This window comes from Accipiter gentilis, chromosome 21 (assembly GCF_929443795.1).
Source record: "Accipiter gentilis chromosome 21, bAccGen1.1, whole genome shotgun sequence".
NCBI classification, from domain to species: domain Eukaryota; kingdom Metazoa; phylum Chordata; class Aves; order Accipitriformes; family Accipitridae; genus Astur; species Astur gentilis.
In genome coordinates this window covers 6,813,088-6,840,072 of record NC_064900.1, presented here as the reverse complement: position 1 = coordinate 6,840,072, position 26,985 = coordinate 6,813,088, and the positions used below count along the sequence as shown (strand labels likewise).

General features: G+C 39.7%; 1 protein-coding gene across 1 annotated transcript in view; it reads right to left on the bottom strand.

The window, feature by feature from the left end:
* The window catches only part of CFAP44 (cilia and flagella associated protein 44), a 47,060-nt gene that overhangs the window by 1,423 nt on the left and 18,652 nt on the right, over window positions 1–26,985 (bottom strand). Inside the window, exons 14-33 of the mRNA XM_049824840.1 lie at window positions 25,730–25,939; window positions 24,057–24,167; window positions 22,177–22,329; window positions 20,086–20,307; window positions 19,462–19,604; window positions 18,291–18,561; window positions 16,277–16,332; window positions 15,678–15,840; window positions 15,216–15,346; window positions 14,074–14,267; window positions 13,503–13,668; window positions 12,375–12,552; window positions 8,603–9,106; window positions 7,018–7,221; window positions 6,401–6,596; window positions 5,328–5,438; window positions 3,706–3,836; window positions 2,435–2,551; window positions 1,309–1,510; window positions 451–611 (exon numbers count right to left, since the gene is read on the bottom strand). Of these exons, the coding sequence (XP_049680797.1) occupies window positions 451–611; window positions 1,309–1,510; window positions 2,435–2,551; window positions 3,706–3,836; window positions 5,328–5,438; window positions 6,401–6,596; window positions 7,018–7,221; window positions 8,603–9,106; window positions 12,375–12,552; window positions 13,503–13,668; window positions 14,074–14,267; window positions 15,216–15,346; window positions 15,678–15,840; window positions 16,277–16,332; window positions 18,291–18,561; window positions 19,462–19,604; window positions 20,086–20,307; window positions 22,177–22,329; window positions 24,057–24,167; window positions 25,730–25,939 (3,624 nt within the window). The remainder of the gene's footprint in view (window positions 1–450; window positions 612–1,308; window positions 1,511–2,434; window positions 2,552–3,705; window positions 3,837–5,327; window positions 5,439–6,400; window positions 6,597–7,017; window positions 7,222–8,602; window positions 9,107–12,374; window positions 12,553–13,502; window positions 13,669–14,073; window positions 14,268–15,215; window positions 15,347–15,677; window positions 15,841–16,276; window positions 16,333–18,290; window positions 18,562–19,461; window positions 19,605–20,085; window positions 20,308–22,176; window positions 22,330–24,056; window positions 24,168–25,729; window positions 25,940–26,985) is intronic.

Here is a 26,985-nt window from a genome sequence, read left to right as displayed (position 1 = left end):
GCTGGGCCTTAGGCCCCCCCCCCCCCCCCAGATAGGACACGAACTTTTCTGACTGCATAGACTACCATCCCAGGCATGAGCCAGGGCTGCCCTGTACTCAAATAGTTTGTCACCAGAGGTGGTGGGAGGAGGCAGTAGGTGCCAAATGCCAGCTGAAAACAAAAGGAAAGCACTCTGGAAGAACTTCACATAGGGACTGAAGAAGGATGCATTTGAGGTAATTAAAACAAAAAGATCAACTACCTCACTAAGAAAATAGGATGTGCATCAGCAACTGCAGCAGAGGTAGGAATGATGATGGGAAATGGGAGTTAGACATTATGACAAGTGAAAAAAACCAGACATGAACATGTTCACAGAAGATTTTAGTGTAACTATTCAGCCCCAGGGAAATGAAGCCTTAACAGATCATCATAACACATACCTCTTCCTCCTTTTCCCGCTCCTTACCTCCCACTCTTTGAGCTCCTGGGAATGCACATATTCTTTCTCCATTATTTGCACTTCCAACTCTTCCATGCGTATGTTAACAGAGTGTGCTTGAACTGCTTCAAAATCAACCAGCCGGCCAAACTTCTTCATCATCAGATGATTGCACTTCTCTTCCAGTTCTAACAGAAGGGGCACGGCATGAATGGCAGCGCTGTCTTTCATTAGTTAATAAGAATTTCTGCCTTACCCCAGATTTTTGTCTGAGCTCTTTAGTATTAGCTCTATAATAATTAATTCACGCAAAACTACACAGAGCTCACAACTGAATATCGCTGTTTGTCCTTGCCCACAACCATATCTATGTGGTCACTAAGCCACACTCTAAGCCAGTCCTAGTAAGTCACTCCTACCCCAAAGGCTATATAGGGCCTCCATAGGTTTGGTGGCGCTAGATTGGTCCTTGGGAAAGTTAAGTGTTTCGAACAGGGCTTGTTTTGTTCTTCTTATGTTACACAGAGGAGGAAATTACCAAAAAAGCTTACGTAGCTTTGGGAAAAGTACTTTTTTCCTAGCAGTTCTGGTTTACAGCCAGAAATAGCAATCGTATGTGCTGAATTCCAGTGTCTCATCTCAGTCAACTCTCCTTATACTAAGTTCCCAATTTATTTCACACAGCCTAATGAGTCTGCAGTGTTGGAGAACTACCAGTACTTCATCAAAACTGTCCACTTGATCTGCTCTGTTTTATTTTCTGCAGTAACCAGCTGTGACATCTGTGTGAGTGTAAAGACAGACATCTGGTGAGTTACCCACACCCAGTGAGGGGGACAGAATGAGCATTAGTATGCTGTGTTGTTCAGAGTCTCTGTTACTTACGTCGAATCTTTATCTCCATCTCCTTTTTGTCCTGGAGAAGCTGCTTATGTTGCTCCTGGGCCTTCTTATAGATCTCTCTTTGTATTCTCTTTTCATTATGTAGGTCCACAATTCTCTTCTGCAGATACTCTAAGGACTGGTTGGTAAATACCAAAGCCTGAGAGAAATCACTGGGCATCTCCCCGTTAACCAAGTACTCCACCTGCGAGAAACAGCCATAAGGAAGGCTGTTATTTATGAAGGTTGCTAGTGATCTCGCTGGATTACAAATGTGTGAGCATTAGAGAACTAATGAGTGAGGTAATAGTAAACATGGGCACAACTCCCACATTTTGGGCCAGGGAATAGCTACCACTCAGCAAAGCTCAAAGACTACTTAGAGCTGTGATGACTGCCTACATATAAAGCTGTCTACCCTTCTATGGCACCTGGAACAAAGGGGGAGTAAGGGACTCCCTGTCAAGTGTACTTTTGAATGATCTGGGACCTGCAGGATTGCATAGTCAGGCCTTAGACTCTTCTGTCTTTATTACCAACCTTTTAATGAAGGGAGATAGAACAAATGGAGAGACCTGAGCTTGCCTCAGAGGTATACAAGCCAGAACAGACAGAGGCCTATCTTCTATCTCTGAGGACAAGATTCAGCCCAAAGGAAGTAACAGTATTGCTTTGAGTTTTCCTCTTCATTTTCTACTAATCATCCCTGTGCTAACAGCTGTGTAGATGAATGCATTGCATCCAATCCAGCATTATTGAATTGGGCAAAACTCCCATTAGTTTCAATAGTCGGGGGCTTTTTTGGTTTGTTTTTTTGGGGTGGGTTTTTTTCCAGGAGAATATCAGTAGGTATGTACCTGAAGGAAAATCCCATGCCAAACCTATAAAATACTTGAAGACTATGCACATTTCAGCAATGGGCTGACCTGCCTGTCCTTACCTCTTTTCTGTCAGTATAGAAGAAAAAAAAAAGTCTAGAGGAAATAGCAGCATGAATTTCGATTAATAGCGTTTCACTCTTAGGAGACTATGGTGGATCAGGAACTAAGGGCCCCAAAGAACAATAACACCATTGTTTAGATGTACATAGGCCATTCTGCACCTGCAGATGCACATCATATTGAGTTACCTGGTGGAGTTTCAAAGGAACAACTACATATAGCTCATTCAGTCTTTGCTGCTTTTCCCACTGAAAGGTCTTCAGTTCCCTGTCTGCAGCGTCCAGACTGGTTTCCACTACTTTTGCCTGCAGAAAGATAAATTGTGGACAAACAAAAATCCTGTAGTACTCAAATACATAAGGCAGCAAGGTTCTATGTTAGAGTTCCTGATCCAAAGGGTAAGAAGTATGGAAAAAATGCCTTTTTTTATTTTTTAAATAAATGATAATAGATGAGATTCACAGGCAAACACGAGGCTCATCTACATATTCAAGCAATATTGTACCCTGAATACCTAATACCTCTGTACACATGTATACTCATAAATGTCTCCTTAGTAGAGAAGCCCTGTTATGCATCAAGAGACAGCTGCTTTGTTTAACGTCTAAGACGCTTCTAAATCTACAGAGCCTGCAAGATATTTTTTTATTGTGTTATGCCTGAAAATGCTTATTGATTCTGCATGAGAAAGAAACAATTCAGACTCAAATGTCAGACCCCAGGGTGAATATGTGGCAGCTGGCACTTAGGAAAGCCTTTAAAAACTAAACAAAAAATGTTGTAAGTTAAGCATATTTGATGGAACATTTTTGAGACACAATAAAAGCAAGACTTGCATAATGTTATTTTGGCAAAACTCTCCCTCTATCCCGGATAACCCTTCAAATTAAGATATTTTTGAATTAATATAAGTCAAATGTCTTGATGAATGCAGGAGCTCAAAAAAGCTAAAAGGATAACTTGCACGAAGAGAGTTTATTCAGTGATTACTATGACAAAGAGCAAAAGAACATAACTAAAAACAAAATAAATAGATGGAAGAATAGTATTTTTATGCATTTATTTTAACCTGCATTTGTGTTAGGGTATTCTTTAATCTCTCCATCCCCATACACATGCACAGAGGGTAGGCCAGGCTACACCAGATGTTTCATCTGAACCAAAGAATCCAGTTTGTGCTGCTGCATGATGATTAGACAGCTGGGAAGGAACTGGAACTAAAACCTGGATCCAGCCTCATAGCAGCTAAGGTCCGACCACCTTGATTTACCCTTTTCAGGAGGGCAGGTGACCCATGTTGAGCTCCCTTCTGCCTCTGTGCTACCACAGATATCTCTACCCAAACGGAGGCCTCTCAAAATATTAGGATTTTGTTTTAAAATCTTAGCCAAAATCACTAGCACAACATTTTCACTGTAATGGAGCCAGTCAATGCTTGCTGAGAAGAAAACTACAATACCTTCTTGGCCAAGGCATTATATTTCTTTCTGAGGTTAGCAGCAGCTTTCTTCTCCTCTGTTAAAGCTTTCTCAATGTCTAACCGCTTCTGCCGGAGCTGGATGGTGTTTCGGAAGAGTGCCTCATTGCAGTCTGAGAAGGAAAGAGTCAAAGAATAGCTGTTTCATTATGACTCTACTATAGTTACAGGCTTGAGCTAGTAGCTTCTCCTACTGTGCACATTGCCTGGCGTTCCCCATAATAAGACCATGCTCTTGGTTTCCTAGAGCTTTCTCAAACGTTAATCACATGGTCCACATTCCTCCATGAGGGGGTGAATGTCTTGGATGGATCTTTTTTCTGTACATTCAGTCAAGACAGTTGTTTCCAGAAGTAAGACTAAATGCATCAAAGCCAATATTAAAGCCAAGTGCTCAGAAGTTAGCTTTTTTAAGTAATGCAGTCCCAGTAGTTAATACATGTTACAGTATAGTCTTCAATTATGTGAACACGTAGTTGTTTATCTATAGCACCCTTCACTTTAAGTAAGTGAACAACTTGCTCTAGGGATCATTTATAGCTCTATGTATAAACAAAGCTGTGGTTCATAGTACCTGTTTCATGGTAAAGAAGATCTGTGAATTTCTACCTAACACAGTGATTTCACTCATACTAATCAAGTGCAAAATTATGCCCAAATCAGCAGGTGTAATAAAAAAGACTCCAATAAAGGCAAAGCAAGTGACACATAAAGAGACCAATACGAAGAGGCTAATGCAACATGTAAATTCCCTATTAAATTAGTAGTTTGGACTTTTTTAATAGAAAGTAAAAATCTTCATTTCTTCCCAACATTTCATTGAAAAAGGAGATGAATGGGGAGTTAATAAAAAATTCAATTTGTGGAAATGATGTTAAAATCCAATTTAAAAAAAATATGATAAGGTAATTTGTTGGAAAGTTCTAACTGAAAATAAAGTGGTGTTGTTACACGGTCATTGACATATTACTCAAAGATTTTTTAAAAAACCCAAACCCCTAAACTAGTTAAACTCGTAAAAAAGAAAAGGGGCGGGGTGGGGGTGGAGTTGTTTGCCTTTGTTAAATGAATGAATGAAGAGGATTTTGCAAAGTAAAGCTCCTAACTTTTCAGATACCCTTAAGAGAGCAGCCTAGCAACAGGCAATTGCTGCATAAATCCACGAGGTGGTAACAAAGAGCTTAATTTAAGAGCATGGTAGGGTCTCCTCAGAACTTCCCCAAAGAGGGGATCCAGCTAGACCAGGCAGCAGGTTTCCAGAGAGCTGCTACAGCCTCGCTCCAGCTCCACCTCTGAGAGGAGCCTTTTCTCTCCAGAAGACAGCTGTGTAATGGCGAATAGTTCTTTACACAAAATAATTAATTCTTGGTGCTTAGCTAAGTTTTATTTTTCCAAACTTTTTAATTAGAGTACCCTATACTACCAGTGGTTTCATTATCTTCACTGAGATTTCCTGGGGAGAAACTTCACTCAGGAGGGGTACACACATTCTGGGCATTAATATGCAGTGAATAATAAAAAATTCTGTGTTTTCTTTTTAAACACACAATATTTCCCCCAAAGCTAAACAAGCAGTCAACCCAAGGAAATGATGGCTTAGGTACTCTTTGGGCAAACAGAGTCATCAAAGACTTCGTCTTCAGATCCAGAATTTTCTTCATCAGTCCCCAAGGTGGGCTCTTCAGCATTCTCCTCTTCATTCTCATCTTCTTCATCTGGAAGAAATGAACAGTACTGCTGGCTTGCAGAACACCCCTAGACCCACTAGCTGTGCATTATGCCAATGTACTGGTGAACACAGTCCCAACAATCCATGAATATCATCCTGGTAATATGTGATTCCAGGCACCTTGTGCCTATTGCATTGATCTGATAATTTCACAGAAAGAAAAAAAAAAAATGAGGGAGAGAGATCATCTGGTAGTGACAAAGGCACAGACACAAGCACATTGGTGGGACTTCCTTCAGTTTCCTCTCTTTATATGTGCTAGGAATTTAAACCTTGTGGGTTTACCATTCTACTACAGAGATTAATCAACCAAGCAAAATACAAAACTGTCACAAAAGCATCACTGTCGTCTGTGCTTTTTGCTAATCGTGTCCACTTGAAATCAAAAGCCAAGTCAGAGAGAGATAGCACAAGTATTTTAGCTCAGTAAGACTCCTAGCCTTAACAGTTTTAAACCAAGTCACTAAGATAAATTAAAACCTTTCATAATCTGTTTAGTCCTGTGACTAATAGACGATTGCAGATTAGGTCTATGATCTCTCATTAGTCAATGGACAGATTAAAGGAGAATGTCATGAATGTGGCAGACTAATCAGTTACCCATAGCTCCCATTGCTACAGCATAGGAAGTACCTATTTAAAGCTTCACTTCTTCATAGCAATTATCAGTCCTCAGTATTGACTTACAGGAAGTAAATTGCAGGAGCTGTCATCAGACCAAACGCGGTCATGTTAGAGACTGAATTACATCACTGTTATCAGTCAAGATGGCTGCCACAGAACACAGGTAGGTATATAAACAAATCTGGGTAGGTCTGATCTATGGTTTTGCGAACTGGGTTCAGTGTTGCATGTACTCAGGGCTCTAGCTAGATTGAGACACATTTACTTGACCACATGGAAGTACGTGTAACAAATCCATAAACCAAAAAGAACAGTATCTCCAACCTGCTTCTTTTCCTACTTCTTTTTTTTCCATGCACTTGATTTTCTTCTTCAGAACATTGGTCAGAAAATGGGCAAACTCATTGTTTTCTCCAAGGGATGCTTGGAAGTTGGCATAAAGAGCTTTCTCACATTCCTGAAGCTTTACAATCTCACACTTTCTATCCTCCATCTGTGCAAGGTAGCTGTTCAATTTTGACTAAACAAACAAAAAAAACACTTCAGTTAAAAGCCATAACCCACATGTGTGTGTATAGGATGTATCTGTGAAGATCTGGAAATGCAAAACTTGTCTTTTTCTCTTTAAAGCCATGCTTCAATCAAGCAAAACCTAGAAGTATGTTCTTAAATTTAAGTATATGGTTTGTCACTTATTCTACATCATGAAGTACCTATTAAAATACAAGTGTAAAGATTATGAAAAGATTAACTATTGCAAGTTAAAAGCGACCATCCTAGGTTGATCATCAAGAGTTTCTTGTTTTTCAAAATTCAGCACTACACACTGGATCAGTGCTAAAATGAAGCAAAAAGATGCCACTGTTTACTTCATGGCTTGCTTTTGTTTCAAGCCATGCATCAGTGGTACTGTTAAATCCAGAGACACATGGCCTACTTACTTGCATGGCCTCCTGCTCCCTGATGAGGGTGTTAACATGGCCCTGGAGAAGGTTCTCATGTTTCTCAAGGTTCTTCAGGATAAGCAGCTCTTCATAGCATGTGATGTAGCGCAGGTCAGCACTTTTCATCTGCACATCCAGCTTCAGTTTCTTGTGCCGCAGAAAGCGAAGTTCAGCATCAAAGTTGGTCACCAGTGTGTTGATCTGGAGCATATGAGAGAGGCAAATGAGGAACAGAGAAAGTATTAGGAGTGGAGCTAAACATGTAAGGGTAGAGAAGGGAGCAGAAGGGAAAAATTCTCTCTCCCAAATCAACAATTTGTCCATGCTATTTACTATGGATTACTGAAGTGCTTAGAAAGACATCATTAACCCCAAATTGTGTTCTCAGCACAATAGTAAAAGAGTCACCAGGGCTTCACAGGAACGTTTCACTGCATTTGCTACCCCAGAAGGATTTTACTCTTCAGAGTAGCCTGAAGTAGTTCATGTAACAATCCCAGATGTAGCAATAAATATGTCTTCTGCCTTGACAGACTTCTTTCAGAATACCTGCCAGCTCTTCCCTTAGACATTTACAGTTAAATCAGTACTAGCAGCTGCCAACATTAACTTTTATGTCTGTGATGGTCACAGCAGCATTTGTATAGTCTCTCAAAACCTTCACACACATGAACACAAGGGTGTCTGCGTTGAGGTAGACTAAAGAGTCAATGGCCAATAGCAGAAGTTATAGAAAAGGCAGTAAGAAATGGAGCAAACTAGTGAACAGTGGTATACCTCTGGCACGCTCCTCCTAAACTCTGACTTAGGGACTGCTTGAAGCAGTATGTTTGTGTTCAATAGCTTTGAATGGATTTTTCTTCCAGACTTTATCAAATTGTAGCTTCTCCCACATCCTAACACTGAGTTCCAAAGCTTAGTTATTGTTGGATAGGAAAACTATTTCCATTTGCATGTTTCAAGCTTTCTACATGACTATTTTGTTTGATATCTCTCCTTCTTTTAAGAGACGATTCCTACTCTCCTTTTCTATGCTGTTCATAATTTTACCACCTCTGCTACAACCCTTTCAGTTGCACCTTTTCTAGGCCGAAGATGCTTTATCCATTTAGATGTGCTTTTTAAAGAAGCTTTTCCATGACTAAGCAATTTGGTTACTCTCTTTTATACCTTCTCTAATTCTAGAAAATTATTTTTGAGACCAAAGGCTCGGGACTACAGTTATTTAATTGCTGAGAACATCAGGAATCTACAAAGTTGTAGTGATGCTCCTTTTTTTCCTCTTTGCCACTTTTCAAGTAATTTCTAACATTTTACTTGTCTTTTTTGGCCACTAAGCTCGTAGTTTCATAGAACAATCAATAAGAAATCTAAGATCTGTTTTTCAAGTGATAATATTCAGCACACAGGTCACAGTTAGGGATTTATACTGACTTACACTGTAAATTTGCACCAGATAGCATTTTCCTGAACTTCGGAAAGGCAAGAGTAGCTGCAATCCTGAGACAAAAGGGGGTTTGGTTTTATTTCTGATGCAGTGGGATTGTTCAATCTGACAAAAAAAAAAAAAATTATTTCCTACCTTTTTAATCAAGGTCTCCTGCAAGTATAGATTTTTTATCTTCTCCCTCATTAAAATTTCCAGTTCCATTTCTGTTGGCTCTGCCTTCTCAATCTCAGAAACCTTTTGCTGCTCTGTGACCACAGATGATGCTATTTTCATTGGGTGTGCACCTGCAGCCTGTGCCATGGGGTCAATCTCTTTAATGGAAGGAGCTCGAAGAAACCCATGCCTAAATGCGTGAGATGAAGGAGACCCTTCCAATTGTTCCTGGGGCTTTGCCTTGGCCTCCTGCTCCTCTTTGAACTTCAGGAGGATGTCACTGTCATACTCAAATTTTTTTTCAGGAACCTCATCTGCGTATAACTGAGGGATCAGGGGAAGAGGGAGACATTCTGATAAATCCAAGGCTCCCTGTATGGATTTCAATTCTTGCACTAAACGCTTGATTTCATCAATAATAGAAACCTTGAGATCCCGCAAAGACATGATCTCTTTGTTCATATTCACTTTCCTCCTATGGATCTGTAAAGGAAAAACAATTTTAGTAAGATTCCCCAGGAACACTTACATAGTATATAGTCTTCCCCAACACAAGTAATGGTTAAGAGGCTTGTCATACTGACTTTCCTTCTTTCCATACTAGCTTTCTTTTCTGTACCATCTCCACACATTAGCATTTTTAAACAGCTGTCTTTCAGTTTGGTTTTAAAATCTTTGGAACCACCTCTCTTCCTCTCCTTCACAGCAAATAGAAAAAGTGTAAGAAGGGAAACAAGGCTTGCCCATTCTCTCAGTTCCTGACTTGATTGTGAGTTTCTTGACATGAGACGTTGAAGCAGTGCAGAAAGCAGACAGGGGCTGCGAAAATAAGCTGTGGAGTTTAGAGGATTAGTTATTTGGGCTGTCTGTCATTAACTACAGAGAGTATCTCAGCTTTGATACATGGCCCTCTTTTCAGGCATATAGTATAAATAATACACTAACAAAAAGAAAATTAGATTTCTTTTAGTATGTTGTAAGGCAGGCTTCTATCCCCAAGACAAAAGAAACATACCTGAGAGGACCTTTACTGTACACACTACAAAATGCACAGCTGTGCAGAAATCTAGACGACTGACATAGTCATTGAAACAAAGCCGTTATCTCACATAACCTCAAAGATACTGAAGCAGTCCTTCACAAATGTAGGTTCTGGAAGGCAGATGAGATTCTTGTCTATTATATGTGATGGCGAAGCTGAAATCACAGCTACTGCAGGTGGTTAGAAGTGGAACAAAGTTCTGAATTTTCAAAGTATAGTAGATAGGGATACTAAAAGCAAGAAAGTGACATTCTGTCAGATACTTTTGGATTTCATACAAGCCACTGGATGTCCAAAACAAATTCTCTCCACGCCTTCCAACAATCCAGAGTCCCAAAGTCAACTCAGAAAACTTTGACATCAACTGAGTATTTTTTTCTCCAACTCAAGATGAAGATCCACTAATCTGAAAAGTGACACATCAGATGGTAGAGGTAGGAATTAAACAGCCAAGTGCAACAAAACCTATTTGTAACAACTTGTTTGCATCTTGCTTGGCCTGTAGGCAGACCTCAGTAATAATTCTATATTCAGAATTCAGTAATAATAATTCTGTTTGACATCATTAATTATTAATGATGAGGAAAAGTGTACCTCAGCAAGTCTGCTGATAATGCAAAACTGGGAGGAGCAGCTGATACACCAGAGGGTTGTGCTGCTGTCCAGAGGGACAGGCTGGAGAGATGGGCTGACAGCAGCCTCATGAAATTCAACAAGTGGCAGTGCAAAGTCCTGCATCTGGGGAGGAACAACCGCATGGACCAGTACGTGCTGGGGGCTGACCAGCTGGAAAGCAATTTTGCAGAAATGAACCTGGGGGTCTTGGTGGACACCAAGTGGACCATGAGCCAGCAATATGCACTTGTGGCAAAGAGGGCTAATGTTATCCTGGAGTGCATTAGGGAGTGTTGCCACAGGTTGAGAGAGGTGACCCCTCTTTCAGCAGTGGTGAGGTCACATCTGGAGTGCTGTGTCCAGTTCTGGGCTCCCCAGTACAAGAGAGATATGGTGCTACTGGAGACAGTCCAGTAAAGGGCCACTAAGATGATTTGGGGACTAAAGCATGTCTCATATGAGGAAAGGTGGAGAGAGCTGGAACTGTTCAGCCTGCAGAAGAGAAGGCTCAGAGAGGGGGGGGATCTCATCAATGTATATAAATACTTGAAGGTGCAAAGAGGATGGAGCCAGGCTCTTTTCAGTAGTACCCAGTGATGGGCAAGAGGAGATGGGTACAAACTGAAACACAGGAGGTTCCCCCTGAACATCAGGAAACACTTTTTTACTGTAAGGGTGACTGAACACTGGTACAGATTGCCCAGTGAGGTTGTGGGGTCTCCATCCTTGGAGATATTAAAAAGCCATCTGGACATGGTCTGGGCAACCTGCTCAGATGGCCCTGCTCGAGCAGAGGGTTTGGACTAGATTATCATCAGAAGTGTCTTCCAACTTCAATCATTCTGCAATTCTGTGATGAGGAGATGCTGTATTAATTTACCCTTTTCACATGAAATAATAACCAAATGTGATCTAACATTAGTATATTTGGCAGAAACTTTTCTGATCTTTATAAAAGAAAACAACCCTATACACTGAAGTATACTGCAATTCTTCATCTGTATAAACCTGGAATTTACAAGAAGAACTATTCCCTTTGTTTGTACTGGCTTGTCCTATTGAGTTAGGTTAATCACTGGGTATCTGGTAACATCAGCACTACAATGAAGTACTGGAGCCTAAGCATGAGATTAAAATGATCCAAGAAATCCCCTGAGACTGTAGCATTGCTTCTGTAATGTTTAGACCTTGCTATCAAAGCGACACAGCCTAGAGGGTGCCTGAGATTAGCATAAGGCTGGAGAAGATTCAGGACCACTGAGAGTATACCCTACACTTTGCCAAAGATAAACTATGCAGTGAAGAGGCTCCTCTGTCAGTAAGCAGGGCAAGAAATAAGCCTTCCTACCAAAAAGCAACTAGACAGTTCCAAGTTCAATAGATATATTTCTTCATTGTTCTTTTAGCTAAAGAAATTTGTCACACTTTTGCACTCCAGCCAAATAAAATGAAAAACTGTTCCTGTGAGAAGAAGGATACAGGGAAAAAAGTCACAAGGAAAGCAACAAAGATACTGCACAACATTTGAGCTTCCTGTGTCTTTGTGGTTAAAAGATGTGTGGTAGCTGTAGGAGTCCTATCACAGAAAGGTGGCTTCAAAAGACCTGGTTTCTCAGGGAGGTTCCAGTGCTTAGTACCCAGAAGCACTGATTGCCAAAGTGCAAATATGGAGAGGCCACACTAGAAACACCTGTCCTTGCTCAGATCCCTGTTTTTGTAAAGGTATTTCATGGCAGGGGTTATTTAGCTCAGTGTTTTAAGGAAAACATACCATTTATTAGATAAGACTTTATGAAGAATTCAAAAAACTAGATGTTCCTGCTGAAGTATTAGAAAAGGTAAATTCTCTTTCTTGTTTAAAAAGAGCCAGCTGACAGTTATCCTGGACTGATTCAGGTTTGAGTTTGGTGAAGCACTTAACAGTTCACAAAAGAAAGGCTGATTTGTAACTAAAGCTAACTCAACAGTCTGTCCACAAGGCCTTTTCCCACATCACTTTGATTTCCTTTCAAAAAATTTCTTCAGTGACTAATACACTATCCTCCCTCCCCCAAAAAGGGGGAAATATACACATCAATGAATCAGTTTACATACCAACAATTCCAGGGATTTAAGCTGCATCACCTTCTTCTCAGTGTTCATATGCTTGTGTTCAGGGACTCTGTAGTTAGTGGCAGTCTTCAACTCATAACATCCCATATTTTCCTGTGCTTCTTTGATGGCCTCAACATCTTTGGGATTCTCATAATCATCACTAGGTTTGCTCTTGTATCTGGTAGGTACAAAACAAAGCTGAACTTCAAGACAGAAAGCATACAGATCAACAAATGGGGTCATTTCATATCTTCTGATTTGTGCAGCAAGGCTTGGGAGGTGAGCTAGGGTTCAAGAATCACACAGCTCTTTCAGAAAAGAATGGCTACTTTGGGAAGAACATCCTTGCACATTTGAATGAAAACCTCAGATAAATTTTTTTTCCCCAAGAACTCTTATAACAGCTCTGTTGTGGGACAGGTTAAACCTTTACACTTGGACAGAGTTCTGGGTTTAGTGACTACATGCTGCCCTCAGTCTCAGCGAGCCTTGTGTGTCACCACTCCACCAGCCTGTAGCAGAGAATACCTGATCCTACTCTATATTTTTAAACACTTAATAACCTTAAAAGCCTTGTATTCTGACTCTGCATTGGTCCCATTCCCTGTCATTCATCTCTTAATGAAGAATTTCTATACTTCCCTGAGCTTCAAAGATGTCTTGCTCCCCTTTCTTGCCTCTCAAGATAAAGACCAGCATGGAACATGAAGGCATATCACAAACACTCACACAACGGCCATGATGTTAGCACAACTGACCTAACCCAGCTGTTACAGCATCTGCTCTATGTGGTGCTGGCAGGGTTGACACAGAGTTGACTGTAATGGTCTAGGTGTCTCTCAGCCATGCTCGATTTAGACACCTTTTTACTCCCTATCTGAAGATGCAGCTACCTAGCTGAATTCAAGTTTTTTAATATTTTAGAAGAACCATAAAAACTAACCGAAATATTTCAATGCTCTCTTGAGACTCAGAGATACATGAAAACTCATCTATTTTAATTACAACCATGAGGAATATAAAAAACTAGGCAGAGAGATTATAGTGCCATATGACAGCTAAATAGCATTACTTGACCTCAAATAAGAAGCAGAACTGAAAGGGCACAGAGTCCAGTTCAAGACTCACAATTCATCCCACTCTGCCTTCCTCTTCATGATCTTAGCTTTCACCTTGTCAGATTTCTCAACAATTCTTCTGATTTGCTCATGTTTGCTTTCTATATAACGCGTGGTTGGCTTTCGAGCCTCTGATGTCTTCGGCTTTTCTGCCTCGCCCTCAAAAATGCTGGCATCTGGACCAAAAAATAACCATGTGAAGATGTAAATACCATGCAGCACAGTGCAGTCCCAACTATTGGAAACCCCTGGGACAGCTCCTGTAGAGCTAGTGTCGATCAGTATAGTTCCAGTGTAGTGGATGTCCTGAATGTATTTGGGTTCTTTGACTTGATTCTTAGTCACATTCTACCCACAGGGTAGAATGCAACAATTGCTGATGTTGACCTAAACATGGAAAACTATGTATGTGTGTAACTGTGTATGCAGGTACTGAAAAAGATACCAGAGTTATATTTCTTTACCTATACCTGAAGAAATTATAATTTCTTTAGCTTGGACTCAGGAAAACAAACTGAGATGAAAGACAGAAACCATATTACTGTTAAGGTTTAAATGGTCATCATTAGACCTATGCATACGCCTTGTCTCTGTGACAATCTCCCTTTCTTCTGCTTGTTTCCATGCCTGTTTAAGTACTGTCTTCTTCCATGATGGACGTTCCTTATCTTGGTAGTATTTCTCAGACATTGCTAGAAGTCTGTAGGTGGAAATCTGATGATTGCTTTGAATAGCATGAACAACAACAGTGTCAAATTCCAGTGAGTCCCGAAACCTGAAAAGCCAAATAAGACAAACCACCTGATGTCAGTAGGCACGACCTACCATTTTGCCTTGACCAAAAGGACACGGATAATGTAGTTTACTCATTGCACATACAATCATTACATGTAAATTCACAAGTCATTAAGTAATAGCATGATGACATCTGACACTGTCTATTGACTTTTATCCAATCTAGGAATGGAGATGCTCAAGAACAAACATATTAAGACCTCTCTCAGTATTGAAACTTACACCAGGTTCTTCATGAGAATATCTTTCATCTTCCATTTAGGACTGATGAAAAACATGTTCATTCAAGTCTTTTGCCCAGTCACACACTCTACGTGCCTAAGGTTGTTTTTTTTCATTGTGTATTGTTTCTATCATGTATTTATTCTTAGGAATTTATCTTTTGCTACATACTTAGATTTAAGAAAACCAACCCAAAATGCACCTCACATTTTCTTGAGAAAATTCATTTCCTAACTTTAAACTGTATAGGGAACATCGAGTTAGCAATGACACTAAAATATCTGACACACATGCAACATGCCTGAAAAACAGGGGTTCATTTCACAGGTTGTTCTTCAAAGTTTCAATAAAAGTTCTTGGTTCTTACTGAACTTACTGGCAAAAACCCAGGCAAATTTAGTCTCAACACTCACCCCCCCAGCTCCCCCAGTTTTCTTCATATAGAAGTGAATCAGAATGCTACTTCTTTGATTTGAACATCTGAATTTTTATCAAAGATTCAAAAGAAGTAAGTACACCCAAATATCAATATATACTCTTTTATATGTTCCAAGTAAAATAAGAACAGAATCAAAACAGAACAGAAGAAATATTGATTATATGAGGAAAGCAAATTGCATTCTTTTTCCTTGTGGCAGGTATAACTTTGTCAATGATAAGCCCCTTGCAAGGTCAGAGGAAGAAGTGGAAGAAAAGTGATACTTACTGATTTCGCAGTTTCTGCAGTCCAATCAAGTGTTTCTCACGCTCCCAAGCCAGCTCCTTTTGCACTAACTGGATTCTCTGTGCTGTCTGCCTATCCAGCTCCTCAAAGATCCTATGGTCCATCTCATACTGCTGCAGAAAGATAGAAAACCTACCATCGCATTATCTTGGCTACTAGGTTTTGATAATAAATATTTTGCCCAGATGCCAGAGTTCCATGCACATCAACATAATCATTTATTTCAGGAGCTATTCAGACCTCCACAGAGAACCACATTTTTCCCACATGCTTCTTAAATGGCACAATTCACCAGCTGTGATTCAGAAGTCTGAGCAAATTATATATTCATAGAACTACCTTAATCCAAAGCGTTGGACATCTTTGGCTCCAACACATTGGGTAGCAACATTTTAGAAGAAGATGCCTCTAAAGGTAAATGACCCTTATAAAAACCAGAAGTACCTCTCTGTGCAGCTGCATATGCTTGGGCAACTCCTGATTCTTTTGAAGAAGAAAAAGAAACTCATGCCTCAGTGCAATTAACTGCTCTCTTTTCTTGTGTTTCTTTTCTTCAGCTTCCTTCCTTATCCGTTCATACTCCTTTTTCTGCTTGACTTCCTCAATGCTGAAAATGCATGAAAAAGGAACTAGTGTTATCTCAGTGGAAGAGAGGAAAGATTACGGTTTATGTAACCTTTTAGATTTCCTTGACAGCCTTAAACTCCCAGTGAACTCAATGGCTCTTAAGGTAACTTAGAAAAGAATCATATTCCTGTATATTTGTACAGTCCTAACATCACACGGCTTTGACCTTGACCTTGTGTTGTCTCTGTAGTTTGAAGTTAAGTAAGTCTCAGAATACCATTTTTGAATTACTACCACAGAAAAGTAGATAAAATGGAGGGAAAGACTGAAAAAACTTTGTGTGTAACAAAGAAATGACCCAAATTCAGGGTGATCAGCTTCTTCCTCCTATTAGGAGGCAAAAAGAAATACATGGTCTGAAGAAAGAGCTACCAACACCTGAAAATCTCTTTCGTCATTATCCAAGCATCTCTTACTTGTAGGCATTGGGATCCTCAATGTCTTCAGCAGCCTTCTCCTTCTCAAGACCACTCTGGAATAAAAACATTGTCCTGTCTTTAAACAAGCAATAATAGTTTCAACAGACAATAAAGCTTTTACAAACATTAAGACAGAGCTCCCATTGCCTTTCACAAAACCAAAAGAAACTTTCATGATCAATATTGCTGTATGGGCCTTAAATATCAGGTTTTAAAGTTTCAAGAAAAAGCAGTTGAGTTGGTTTACATGTAAAAGAACTAATGAAGCATAGTTTTTAGGGACAGAGAACACAACTTCTACATCCTCCCCGTCAACATCAACCATTACACTATTGCTTGTCCTAACTTCACTCTGTCTCATAACATCTTTGGTTCTCCACCCCCAAATCCAATTCTCTTGTCTCCCCTCACTGCCACATTGACAAGAGACAACATATCCTGGGCTAATTCCAAGTTACATGTGTAATTAATCTGGTTTGCTTCTGCTGACTGCATAATGGGTTCACAATTATTAGCTGTGAAGAATGACAGATGGATGGACACTGCAGTCGCACAAGCCTCATTTCCCTAGGCAGTCGTGCTCTAAAAAAAGAGGGGGGCCCATCATTCTACAGTGAATACAGTCATACTAAATTGATCTGTAATTTAACTCAATTAGTTTCAGAGGATTTGTATTTGATTCTCTAAGAATCTCATTAAGTTTAATGAAGATGGAATTTTTAAAATCTTCCACATGACTTAAAACTAGAATAGATACTTAATGAAGATATACTTTGATAAGGGAAAAGCTCTATTAGGACAGTCATTAAGGAATGTTGCTAGCCTGAACAATAGAAATTGACCATAAAGATCTTTATATAGAACTACTTACATACTCAAAATGCTAAAACTGTATATATGCTTTATAATTGTAAATTAATCACTACTTGTAATACTGGAGCTAGCAAGGCTCTCCTATCACATGTTCCAATCATCCACTTAGTTTAAGAAAATAATTTTGAGTCTATTCTCAGTGCTATATATTCTTGTGATATTGGTAAAGAAATCCAACTAGTCATGAACAATTTAACTAAATGAACAAATCACAATTTCCTCTCTGTCTCCCTTATCAAGCATCTTTCAAAACATAGTTACCAACTAATATTAAAAATATTTAAAAGTTGAATTTCTTTTATGTGGACACTTTCAAGATTTTTAAACTGTACTGAATTTATATCTACTTGAAAATTCATTGTGCATGACAGCACTTCTTTACTCAACAGGTCTCACTGCTTCTTTCAAGTTATATTTGTTTAATTCAGGCATTCAAGAGATTTTTAAAAACTCGATGAAGTCTGAACATTTTCAGTGGGGGACTTGACACTTCTCTCTTGTGTATTATCAGTAGAACTGTTATTGAGTTCCAGTGTCATCTGTTCAAACATGCTAAAGGTGATGAGATCTACAGTGATTACAGAACACCTCTAAAATCATTACTTGCTAATGCTGTCCGAGAATGAAAAATAAACAGGATCAGCATCATGCTGTGCCATTTTGGAAATTTAAAAACTCCAGCTTGTGAATTGTATATGAATGGTACTCGATGCACTGAGAAACTACACATTTGGTATTCTCCAACATGATTTCTAGAATCCCCATCCAAAGAAGAATCATACTTCACTGGAATTAATCCAAGACAGGCATTAAGTATAACAAATCTTTGTGGTTCTTTCATTCTAGGAATGAGCATGATTACACCTATGAGTGGGAAAAGACGAGTAGACTATTACATATGAACAACACATACAATGTTTATTTGGAGAAAACCACAAAACATTGAGAAGGATCAATGCAGTCATAGTGCCTGTTTATAAGGGAATGTTTTGCAAGAACTATTCTTCCAAATTGTTTGGGAAACTTCAGCTTTTGCTATGAAAGATCTATGATGCCAAATAATTGAACTGCATTTTGCCCATCTACAATAGTTTCATGGCAAATAGGCCTAATTCAGTGAAAGATGGTAGCGGCTTACCCTAGGAGAGGGGATTTTGGCTTTTAGTTCTTTGTGAACATCCTCTGGAGACAAGATGTTGAAAGTAAAAATGTTTCCATCTCCACCACAGGTAATCAGAAATCTATCATCGTAACTAGAACAGATCCCCTGGATCTGGCCATAATCATTGTCATGTACATTGAAGGACCAGTATTCCTTTAGGGTATTCACTGAGAGGTCTTTATCTTGGAGGGGATAAACACGCAGTGCGCCATTCTGCATCCCACAGAACATCAGTAGCCTGCTGGTACTGTCAAATAAGCAACAAGAAACAGTAATAACAGGCAACTTGTAACAGGGCCACAGCTCAAAATGTGATAATTCTTTAGAAGAGCTAATCTATCTGAATAAATATAGCCTTCCCAAGTTTGTAATCTAGGAGCAAAGTATTTGGACCATTTAAAGTATGTGTGATACTACTACAAACTTTTTTTCCAGCTAACTGGCTGCTCAGGAACGTTCCAGCACTTGCTGGGTATCATGTAACTGGTCTTAGCCCTGAGTTGTGCAGGGTAGCAGACACCAAGTTCAGAGCTAGAAAAAAGTTTTCTCTCCCTGCTCTTCATCTAGTATGGATGGTGGTGAATGCAGCCAGCTGTAGATTAAAGCCTGAGCTAAACCTGCTTCCTTAGATGCAGATCATACCTAGCCTTACAGAGGGAACATAATATTGGGAGTCAGAAAACAGTTTACCCTTTTCATTCATACTGTTCACAGAATATCCTGAGAAGCCTGTATTCTTTGCACAAGAGGGATGGACTGATCCCTCCATGTTCTCCTTGAGGGCTAACTGTGTCCTCTCTTTGCTAACTACCAAAAATAACTGCTGTTCTGATGATCACAATTTGCAGAGACTTCTAATGGGTCTCCTGGAGATCTGCAATCTAGGATGCTTGAGTCCTAATCAGTACTTAATTAGAAATCAGACATCTTCATCTTGAAGGGCTTTTCAAATACTTCTGTCAGACACAGTGCCCAACTGTGTCTATGAGGAATTTTAAGTGAAACTCAGTGCCAGGAAGACCAGAGAGATTTCCTGTGTACTACAGCTGACCCACAATTAAAAGGGGACAAAGCAGTGTACACTCCTCCCTTCCAAGTTTCATTTCATCAAGTTTTATCACGAAGCTGTTACACTACAATGTTTTACCAGAAGGAGATTTGGTGGATGGGATTGTTGTCGGTGTCCTCAATAGCAATTACTTCAAAGGGTTCATCTTTCCTGTTTTCAGGGTCATCTTGGTGATTTGAGGAGAATTCACAATGATAGAGGAACCCTGAGTCATACCCACCCTGAAGAGAAGGACCATAAAGAAAAGGTAACAAAAGGACACTGAAGCAGCTGACCAGGTAAATACAATTTTCAGAACAATTCTTCCTTTCTTAATGATCTACTGTGGGTTAGAAAATGTTACTTCCAAACATCTAGAGATCCTATTTGCCCACGGAGAAAAATCTGTCACGATCACTGGCATTACAAGCCATCCTACCATTATGTTAAATTCTACCTTCTGCTTGTGATGGAACAGCTTAGTCCTTGTGCTCATTCAGGCATCACCAAGAAGCATACCTAATGGAAATTTACTGAACAATCTGAATTGGAGTGATACTACTGATTTACTTCACAAAGACCACTGAAACTATCGAGTATGAAGGGGATTCCACGTCCCAGAGATAACAGGTTTCAAATAATCAGTTTTCTAAGGCACCCAGATGTGAAGGGAATGTTGCCACATCTTGCAATCCCATCAATATGAAATAAAAATTGATTTACCAAGGAAAGCCAAAATTTTCCTGGTGCTGAATAAAACCCACAGAGGATGGGACTGGGCTCCTCTGGTATGTAGAGAGGTGGCAATGGCTCTTCTTTGGGTTCCTCTTCAGGTTCTTCTTCTTCTATCTCCTTTCCCATCTCCTGTTGCTGCTTTATCCATTCAAGCTTTGCTTTCTCCTTCTCATGCTTTTTTTGCTCTCTCAGTGCAATCTCCTCTTCCAGCTATTACAACAAGTAGAGAAACATGGAGACATGAAACCAAGGCACTCCACACGTTACTGACTAAGGGAGTCCCATAAATGAAATCCAAGGCGGTCCTGGCATTATATATACAGAATATCTAGAGAAATATCTTTTCCTTCAACTAAGCAGAGATCAACCAGACTTCACGTGACTCTCCAGTGGAAATGCCCCCATTTATCGCCTCTGAAGTATTTTAACTCATGGTCCTTTGAAACAGAAACCATTCTGCTTGAGAAGCAGACCAGCATTTCCTCAGACGGATTATTCCCCAAATTAACCACTATTAGCATACTACTTCTGCAGAACTCCTAAGCCCTGTCCTCTGCCTGCCCAGAAGAAAGAAAAGCACTGGAAAGCTGAACTCAGATTCCCAAGTTCTAATGCATCATTGATGTAGAGTAAAAAGAGAAGCTGTAATGGACTTTACTCCTTCTGAACAATGAAGGAAAGACATTTTTGGATTTATAAAATATTTAAACCTCCCTTTCCTTTCAAGCCTACTTTAGCATACACAAATATCAAACATTTTCTGAAATAGGATCTTCCTAAGAAGATATTAGACAGCAAATCATAGAGAAAGGTCTGGAAAGGATCTCAAAAGAGCATTCTTTTGCCCGAAAGCAGAATCAGCTAAACTTTAAATATTATCAGCTGATGTTTGCCTGACCTACCCTTTAAAAGTCTGCTATGGGGACTGACAGCCTACGCAAACTATTTCAGTGCTTCACCACCGTTACTGTTAGAAATCTTTCCTTACATCTTATCTAAAACATCCTTGTTGCAACTTATTAATTATTGATCTATTCCTAGAGGAAAAATAGAGCAATTAATATTCTTTCTCCCTGTAGAAACCTTTTTTATTTTTGAAGACTTATAGTGTCTTCCAACAATATTCTTCTCTTTTGACTAAAAAAACCCAAAACCCAACCAAACAAAAACACCCCCAAAAAACTCCACATACATTCTTTCAATCTTTCCTTACATATGTATGCTAGCTTTGTGATCATTCTTGCGGTTCCTCCTGTGAGAAAACCACCAAGAAATCTTTCTTCTGGATACTGACTTCCTCCTAGTTTTAACAAGAAATGAGGCTTTGCCTGACATTCAGTAATGCACCACTCAGAAGACAGGAGCAATTACTAGAGAAAGCAGAGAAATCACAGGTTAAGAACAGAATCAGAGAGGCTGTTGGATTGTGGTGGATTGAACATGGGACTGAAAGCCTGCTCACTGGAGCTCTACTCCTGAGCCTAACATCAGCTTGCTTTTTAATCTCACAAAATTAACGATAGCTGAAAGCTGGCATAACTCTTTTCCTTTGGCCCTGCATAGCTTCTAAAATGATAATTCTCATTCAGAAATAAAACCCACACCTTTAAAATTATTACAACATTTTTAAAAAATCAGAAATATATAACTGCTGAAAAAAGGGGATGTTTCATGTTTGCTTCAAAGTAACCACATGGGTGTTTTATGACTGTTCAAAGGGATTTCTTACAGGGCTGACATCAACCACCAGAAACCTACTTTTTCTGAAAATTACCAAAATGAAAATATTTTATGAACACATGTTCTGTACCATCTTTCCCTTTCACAATGCTATCTTTTCATTCTAATCAAAATGCACATCATGCTTTCAGTGTCCTGTATGTTCCACTTGAATAAACAGACAACAACTTGTAATTTCAAATGTTGAAACTCGGCCACAAAGGGACTCTACCTGACCTTCCCGTTCAAGAAGCTTAGCAAAAATCCTATGATGCAGTATAGGGACTAGAAAGCTTTTTGGGTAGTTTTGTCCTCTGGCACATGAAGAACATGAAATTCCTTCACAGAAGAGTTATTTACCTTGATTCGGGATTTAACGCTATAAAAGTGGAAGTACTGCATCGGCAGGTTTTTTATTTGATAGGTGGACACTGTATCCTGTTCCTCAGGGAGAGGGGCAGGAACCTGGAGAGCAAAGCCATTCTCACAAAGGATGAGCAGCATGCTCTTCACCTGTACAAAACCAGAAAAAAATACAAGTATAAGGCAGACGTATACATGGAATTGAGAGAAATGGGAAAAAGTTAGTCAGAAGATGCATAGGCACAAAGTGAAACTCCAGCCAGGAGGCATTAACTCTATGCTCTTATTTAAATGGACGCTTTTAAATGGACATCAGAAATCAGTGAGCTTCTTTTATATTATGTATGCTAGGCAAAGCTAAGCAATTGAAGAAGTCCTTGCCATATACAGAACAGCTATCATTCTGACACTGTCTAGCCTGGAAGCAGCACAATGATGTTTTGGGAGCTTGGTTAAATTAAAGGATGGATCTGACCCAAAAGTTAGGAGCTGAGGTTTTGTTTTGATAATTGCTTGAAAGTTCATATGTTTCTATGAAGGTATAAATCCTTTATACCTTCAAGACTGGGCTCAGAACCTTGCCAAATGCTATTTAGCTTTGAGTTTGTTTGTTCTTTGCTGGTACCTGCCAGATCCTTTAAAATGCAAAGTTAGGAAGAATAGGTGAGGTAAGGGTAATACTTACTTAGTGTTTTGAGATTTTAAAAGGCAAATCTGTATTTAGTTTCAATTTTTTAAGCCATCTGGAGAATAGAGAGAGGCTTATTTTATCTGACCCATCACTAAAACACTAAAAATGTACAAAGGGGGTATATTAGAGTTACTATGGAACTACTACTTAACTAGAAAAGATATGGTTCTTATGTCTATAAAATCTCAGCCCTACAAATACATTCATTAAATGTATAGTATTTAATCATCAAGGTGGGGTTTTTCAAAGAGACAAGAAGTAGTGTAACACTCAGATGCATGTACTATGTTGAGTAAGTGTTCATATCTAGCAGTGGATAACTGACACCAGTAGACAAAATTACTCAGAGAGAACCTAACACATCAAAGGCATGATGGGTGCTTTTTTAGTAAGTGGGAATACCTTGTCCTCAAGGAAAGGACTCAAAATGCAACTGTCAGATCAAGATCTGTCATTTCTGCAGTAAGATACGGTTCATACCAGCAAAAGCTCTTTTGCCAATGCAGTTTTTATCAGTTCCCATGAACAAACAATAATAGCTACACTATGCCACTGTGCACCAGTATAACATATCTTCCTGGCCACTTTGTCACCATCTAAATACAACGAACAATCTCCCTTCTAAATAAGAATACTGGACCAACCAAAATTTCAGATGTTACTCTAGCCTTATAAAACTTTTTAAAATATTAGCAAGAATCTATTTAAATATGTCACTGACACACTTCAAACAGAGTGTGAATTCCAAGAAGCACAAAAAAATCTTTCTTAATATAGTCCGAAAGCTTTGCAAAAGCCTGTTTTAATATGGGCAAGAGGAACTGGCAATAATGCTCACATAACTCTGTTATCAAAGAGGACTAAGACCTTCAAAAAGCTAAGGCACAGGCTTGTTTCTTCAAGGCAGGAACTCAAAAAGCTGAGCAAAATTTGGTGTTTTGCACATGTTTCTGCTCTTTATTATCCGAAGTCCAAAATATGTTCAAAGTGACTGAACCAGAGATACAGCTACACAGAACCTGTCATTCTGAAGCAGCATGAAGAACAAAGTAGCAAAACATTTTTTGCGTTGTCTATAGAGAACATGGCTAGGGTCATGGATCTTCATCTATTTTCATTGGAAGTTCTTTCAAAATGACATTTTAACACTGTAGGGAAGGAAAGAAAACAAACATGTATTACTCACATGAGAAGGTGGAGACCACTGTAATGCCTGCACAGGCCCAGGGACACAGATGAATCCGATTGGCCTGTATTCATCTTCAACAGCAAAAAAGAAAACAGTTTTGTCTTTACTCTGAGAGAGAAAAAACAAAAACAAAAAACCCCAAAGATGATGACTAAATCAAAGCTGACCAAAAATTCGAAAGACTGTAAGTACTTCACGACATAAACACATACTTAAATGTTTTGTGTCTCAACAGGAGGACTTACAAGTACATTGGAACTTAAAATTAGCTTTCCTTGATGATTACAGGGAGGAAATAAAAACCCTGCCCACCTTGCTCCAGGGCCCTGAGTGCACCCATAGCCCTTAATTGTCCTGATGGGCTTCATCTGGCACCCCAGCCATGTGCTTTCTGCCCACTGCCCCAGGAGCTCCTTTAAAGCTCAGGCCCGATTTTTCAGATAAGACAGCACAGGCTGATTTCCCTGGATAACAAGAAAATCCAGAACTGGTGTTCAACATGATGCGTGTGTGTTGGTTTTGGCTGGGGTAGAGTTAATTTTCTTCACAGTAGCTGGTATGGGGCTGTGTTTTGGATTTGTGCTGGAAACAGCCTTGATAACCCAGGGATGTTTTCGTTCCTGCTGAGCAGTGTTTCCACAGAGCCAAGGGCTGTTCTGCTTCTCCCCCCACCCCACCAGCGAGAAGGCTGGGGGGACACAAGGAGTCAGGAGGGGACACAGCCAGGACAGCTGACCCCAACTGACCCAAGGGATATTCCAGACCATAGGACGTCATGCTCAGCATGTAAAGCTGGGGGAAGAAGGAGGAAGGGGGACACATTTTAAGTTGTGGCATTTGTATTCCCAAGTCACCGTTAGGTGTGATGGAGCCCTGCTTTCCTGGAGATGGCTGAACACCTGCCTGCCCATGGGGAGTGGTGAATGAATTCCTTGTTTTGCTTTACTTGTGTGTGCAGCTTTTGCTTTACCTATTAAACTGTCTTTATCTCAACCCACCAGTTTTCTCACTTTTACCCTTCTGATTCTCTCTCTCCTCCATTCCACTGGGGGGAGTGAGCGAGCGGCTGTGTGGGACTTAGTTGCCAGTTGGGATTAAACCACAACAGTATGACAGTTTAAATCCTGCATTAACTGAAATGCATGGTGATCCAGTTCAAGGAATATGTAACTGCAAATGCACTGATCATGGATGAAGGCTAGCTTTTACAAAGAGAGGCAATATTGACTGGAAATCATCTCAAAGACTAGCAGGTACACTGACAAACCAACTCGTCAATACTGTTGTAAGGCCAAGCAAGGCTGGGTAGCAGCTGGAGTGCTGCCAAGGTGGTGTACAAACGGACTTGCTTTTACTAATTCCAAGATACTATTAAGCTAATTCCAAAATGAACCAAATCCATCTTCAAAGCGGATTACAGTATTCACACTAAACAGTCCAGTAATTCACAAAATGAATTGTATGAATTGCACGGTTGCTTTCCTTCAGAAAACAAATGTGAGTGCAAACAGATCCTCCTCTTCCCCCAGCACTGCAGAGAACTACAAGAAGCAATCAACAGCAGTAACAGAAGTATAACTGTGTTGTCAGTAAACAAACTTTACCTTTTCTTGTTAAATAATCTCTACACTTATGGCTTAATAAAAATAACCAAAAGAAGTGATACATACCCCTGTGGCAAGCACATCTCCATTTCGTTCATATGCTAAGGCTGTAACTGCAGTAGCATGAGGTTTGAAAACATGTTTCAGATTTATCTTTGCATTCTCTGTATTGGTCTGTCCTGCAAGAACGGGCAGTCCTTTGGGATCATAAACTTCAATTATTCGGACAACACCATCTTCAAACCCCACCGCAATTAGACCTCCTTTAGGATTTACCTTTGAGTGGAAGAATGAAGAAAAAGAATCACAGTGTACACCTGAGAGCTTAGAATAGGAATCTGTATGGCACATGGTCTGGTGTTAACCTGTAACTCATCTTACATGGAAGTGTTGCTAAAGCACAAAGAGTGTTTCATACATGGGAAATATTGTTTATTCTCTCTAATATGCTACCATAAAAGGAACGGGAAGACTGGGAATTATTTTTTTGTTTGGATTGTTTTGGGTTTTTTTACTGATAACATGCCATTGAGACTGGAAATGTTAATGAGGATGTGGTTGTAACATCTGAGGAAGAGGTAATTCATACTGATATACAAATATATCAATAGCTTCTTAAGGACAAGAGTTAAAACTCAAAAAAGGAATAATTATACTATCCTGAATATAATATTGGGCATCAAATGTGGGTATGATTTTTGAAGAGGTGAGGGCACAGACTTGGGTCTGGTTGACTCCATGTAAAGTACAGTTGTCAACAGGGACAGCTACTCGAGGTGGAAAGAGGAGGCTGTGGAGTCCATAGGCCCTGTAGGTAAGCCAATTGCTAACAGGCTTGCATTGTGAGAGAGAAGAGTTAGCAGCAACAGGCTGGTGTTTTAGCTGGATCTAGCTGGACTTGCATATTTAGCTGATATTAGTCATACATGGTAGTGTCTTGAAGTGATGTACAAGCTGAGCCATCTCCAGACATGGCACAGATCATTATTAATGCACACCAGAAGGAGAACTTCTGTGTGAAGAGATGAGAGTGAATGGATAAGCTCTGTGACCAATTGGCAAAAGTATGATCTTAGGTATGAAAAAGTTTATTGTTCAGAAGGGAGCTGGGGGTAACTGTCTTCCTGTTATCTGGGAAAATCAGCCCATAATGTCTTACCTTAAAAAGCCCCTCTGTAGTAAGCAGGTGTACAATAGCATTGCTCAGTAAATGAGCAAGAGGAGTCACTCATGGACCTCAAATTTATGGCTCTGTGATTGACTCCATTAATTCCATATCTTTCCTCTACTAGGGAGCCAGCACTCCAGATGTGGCCTCCCCA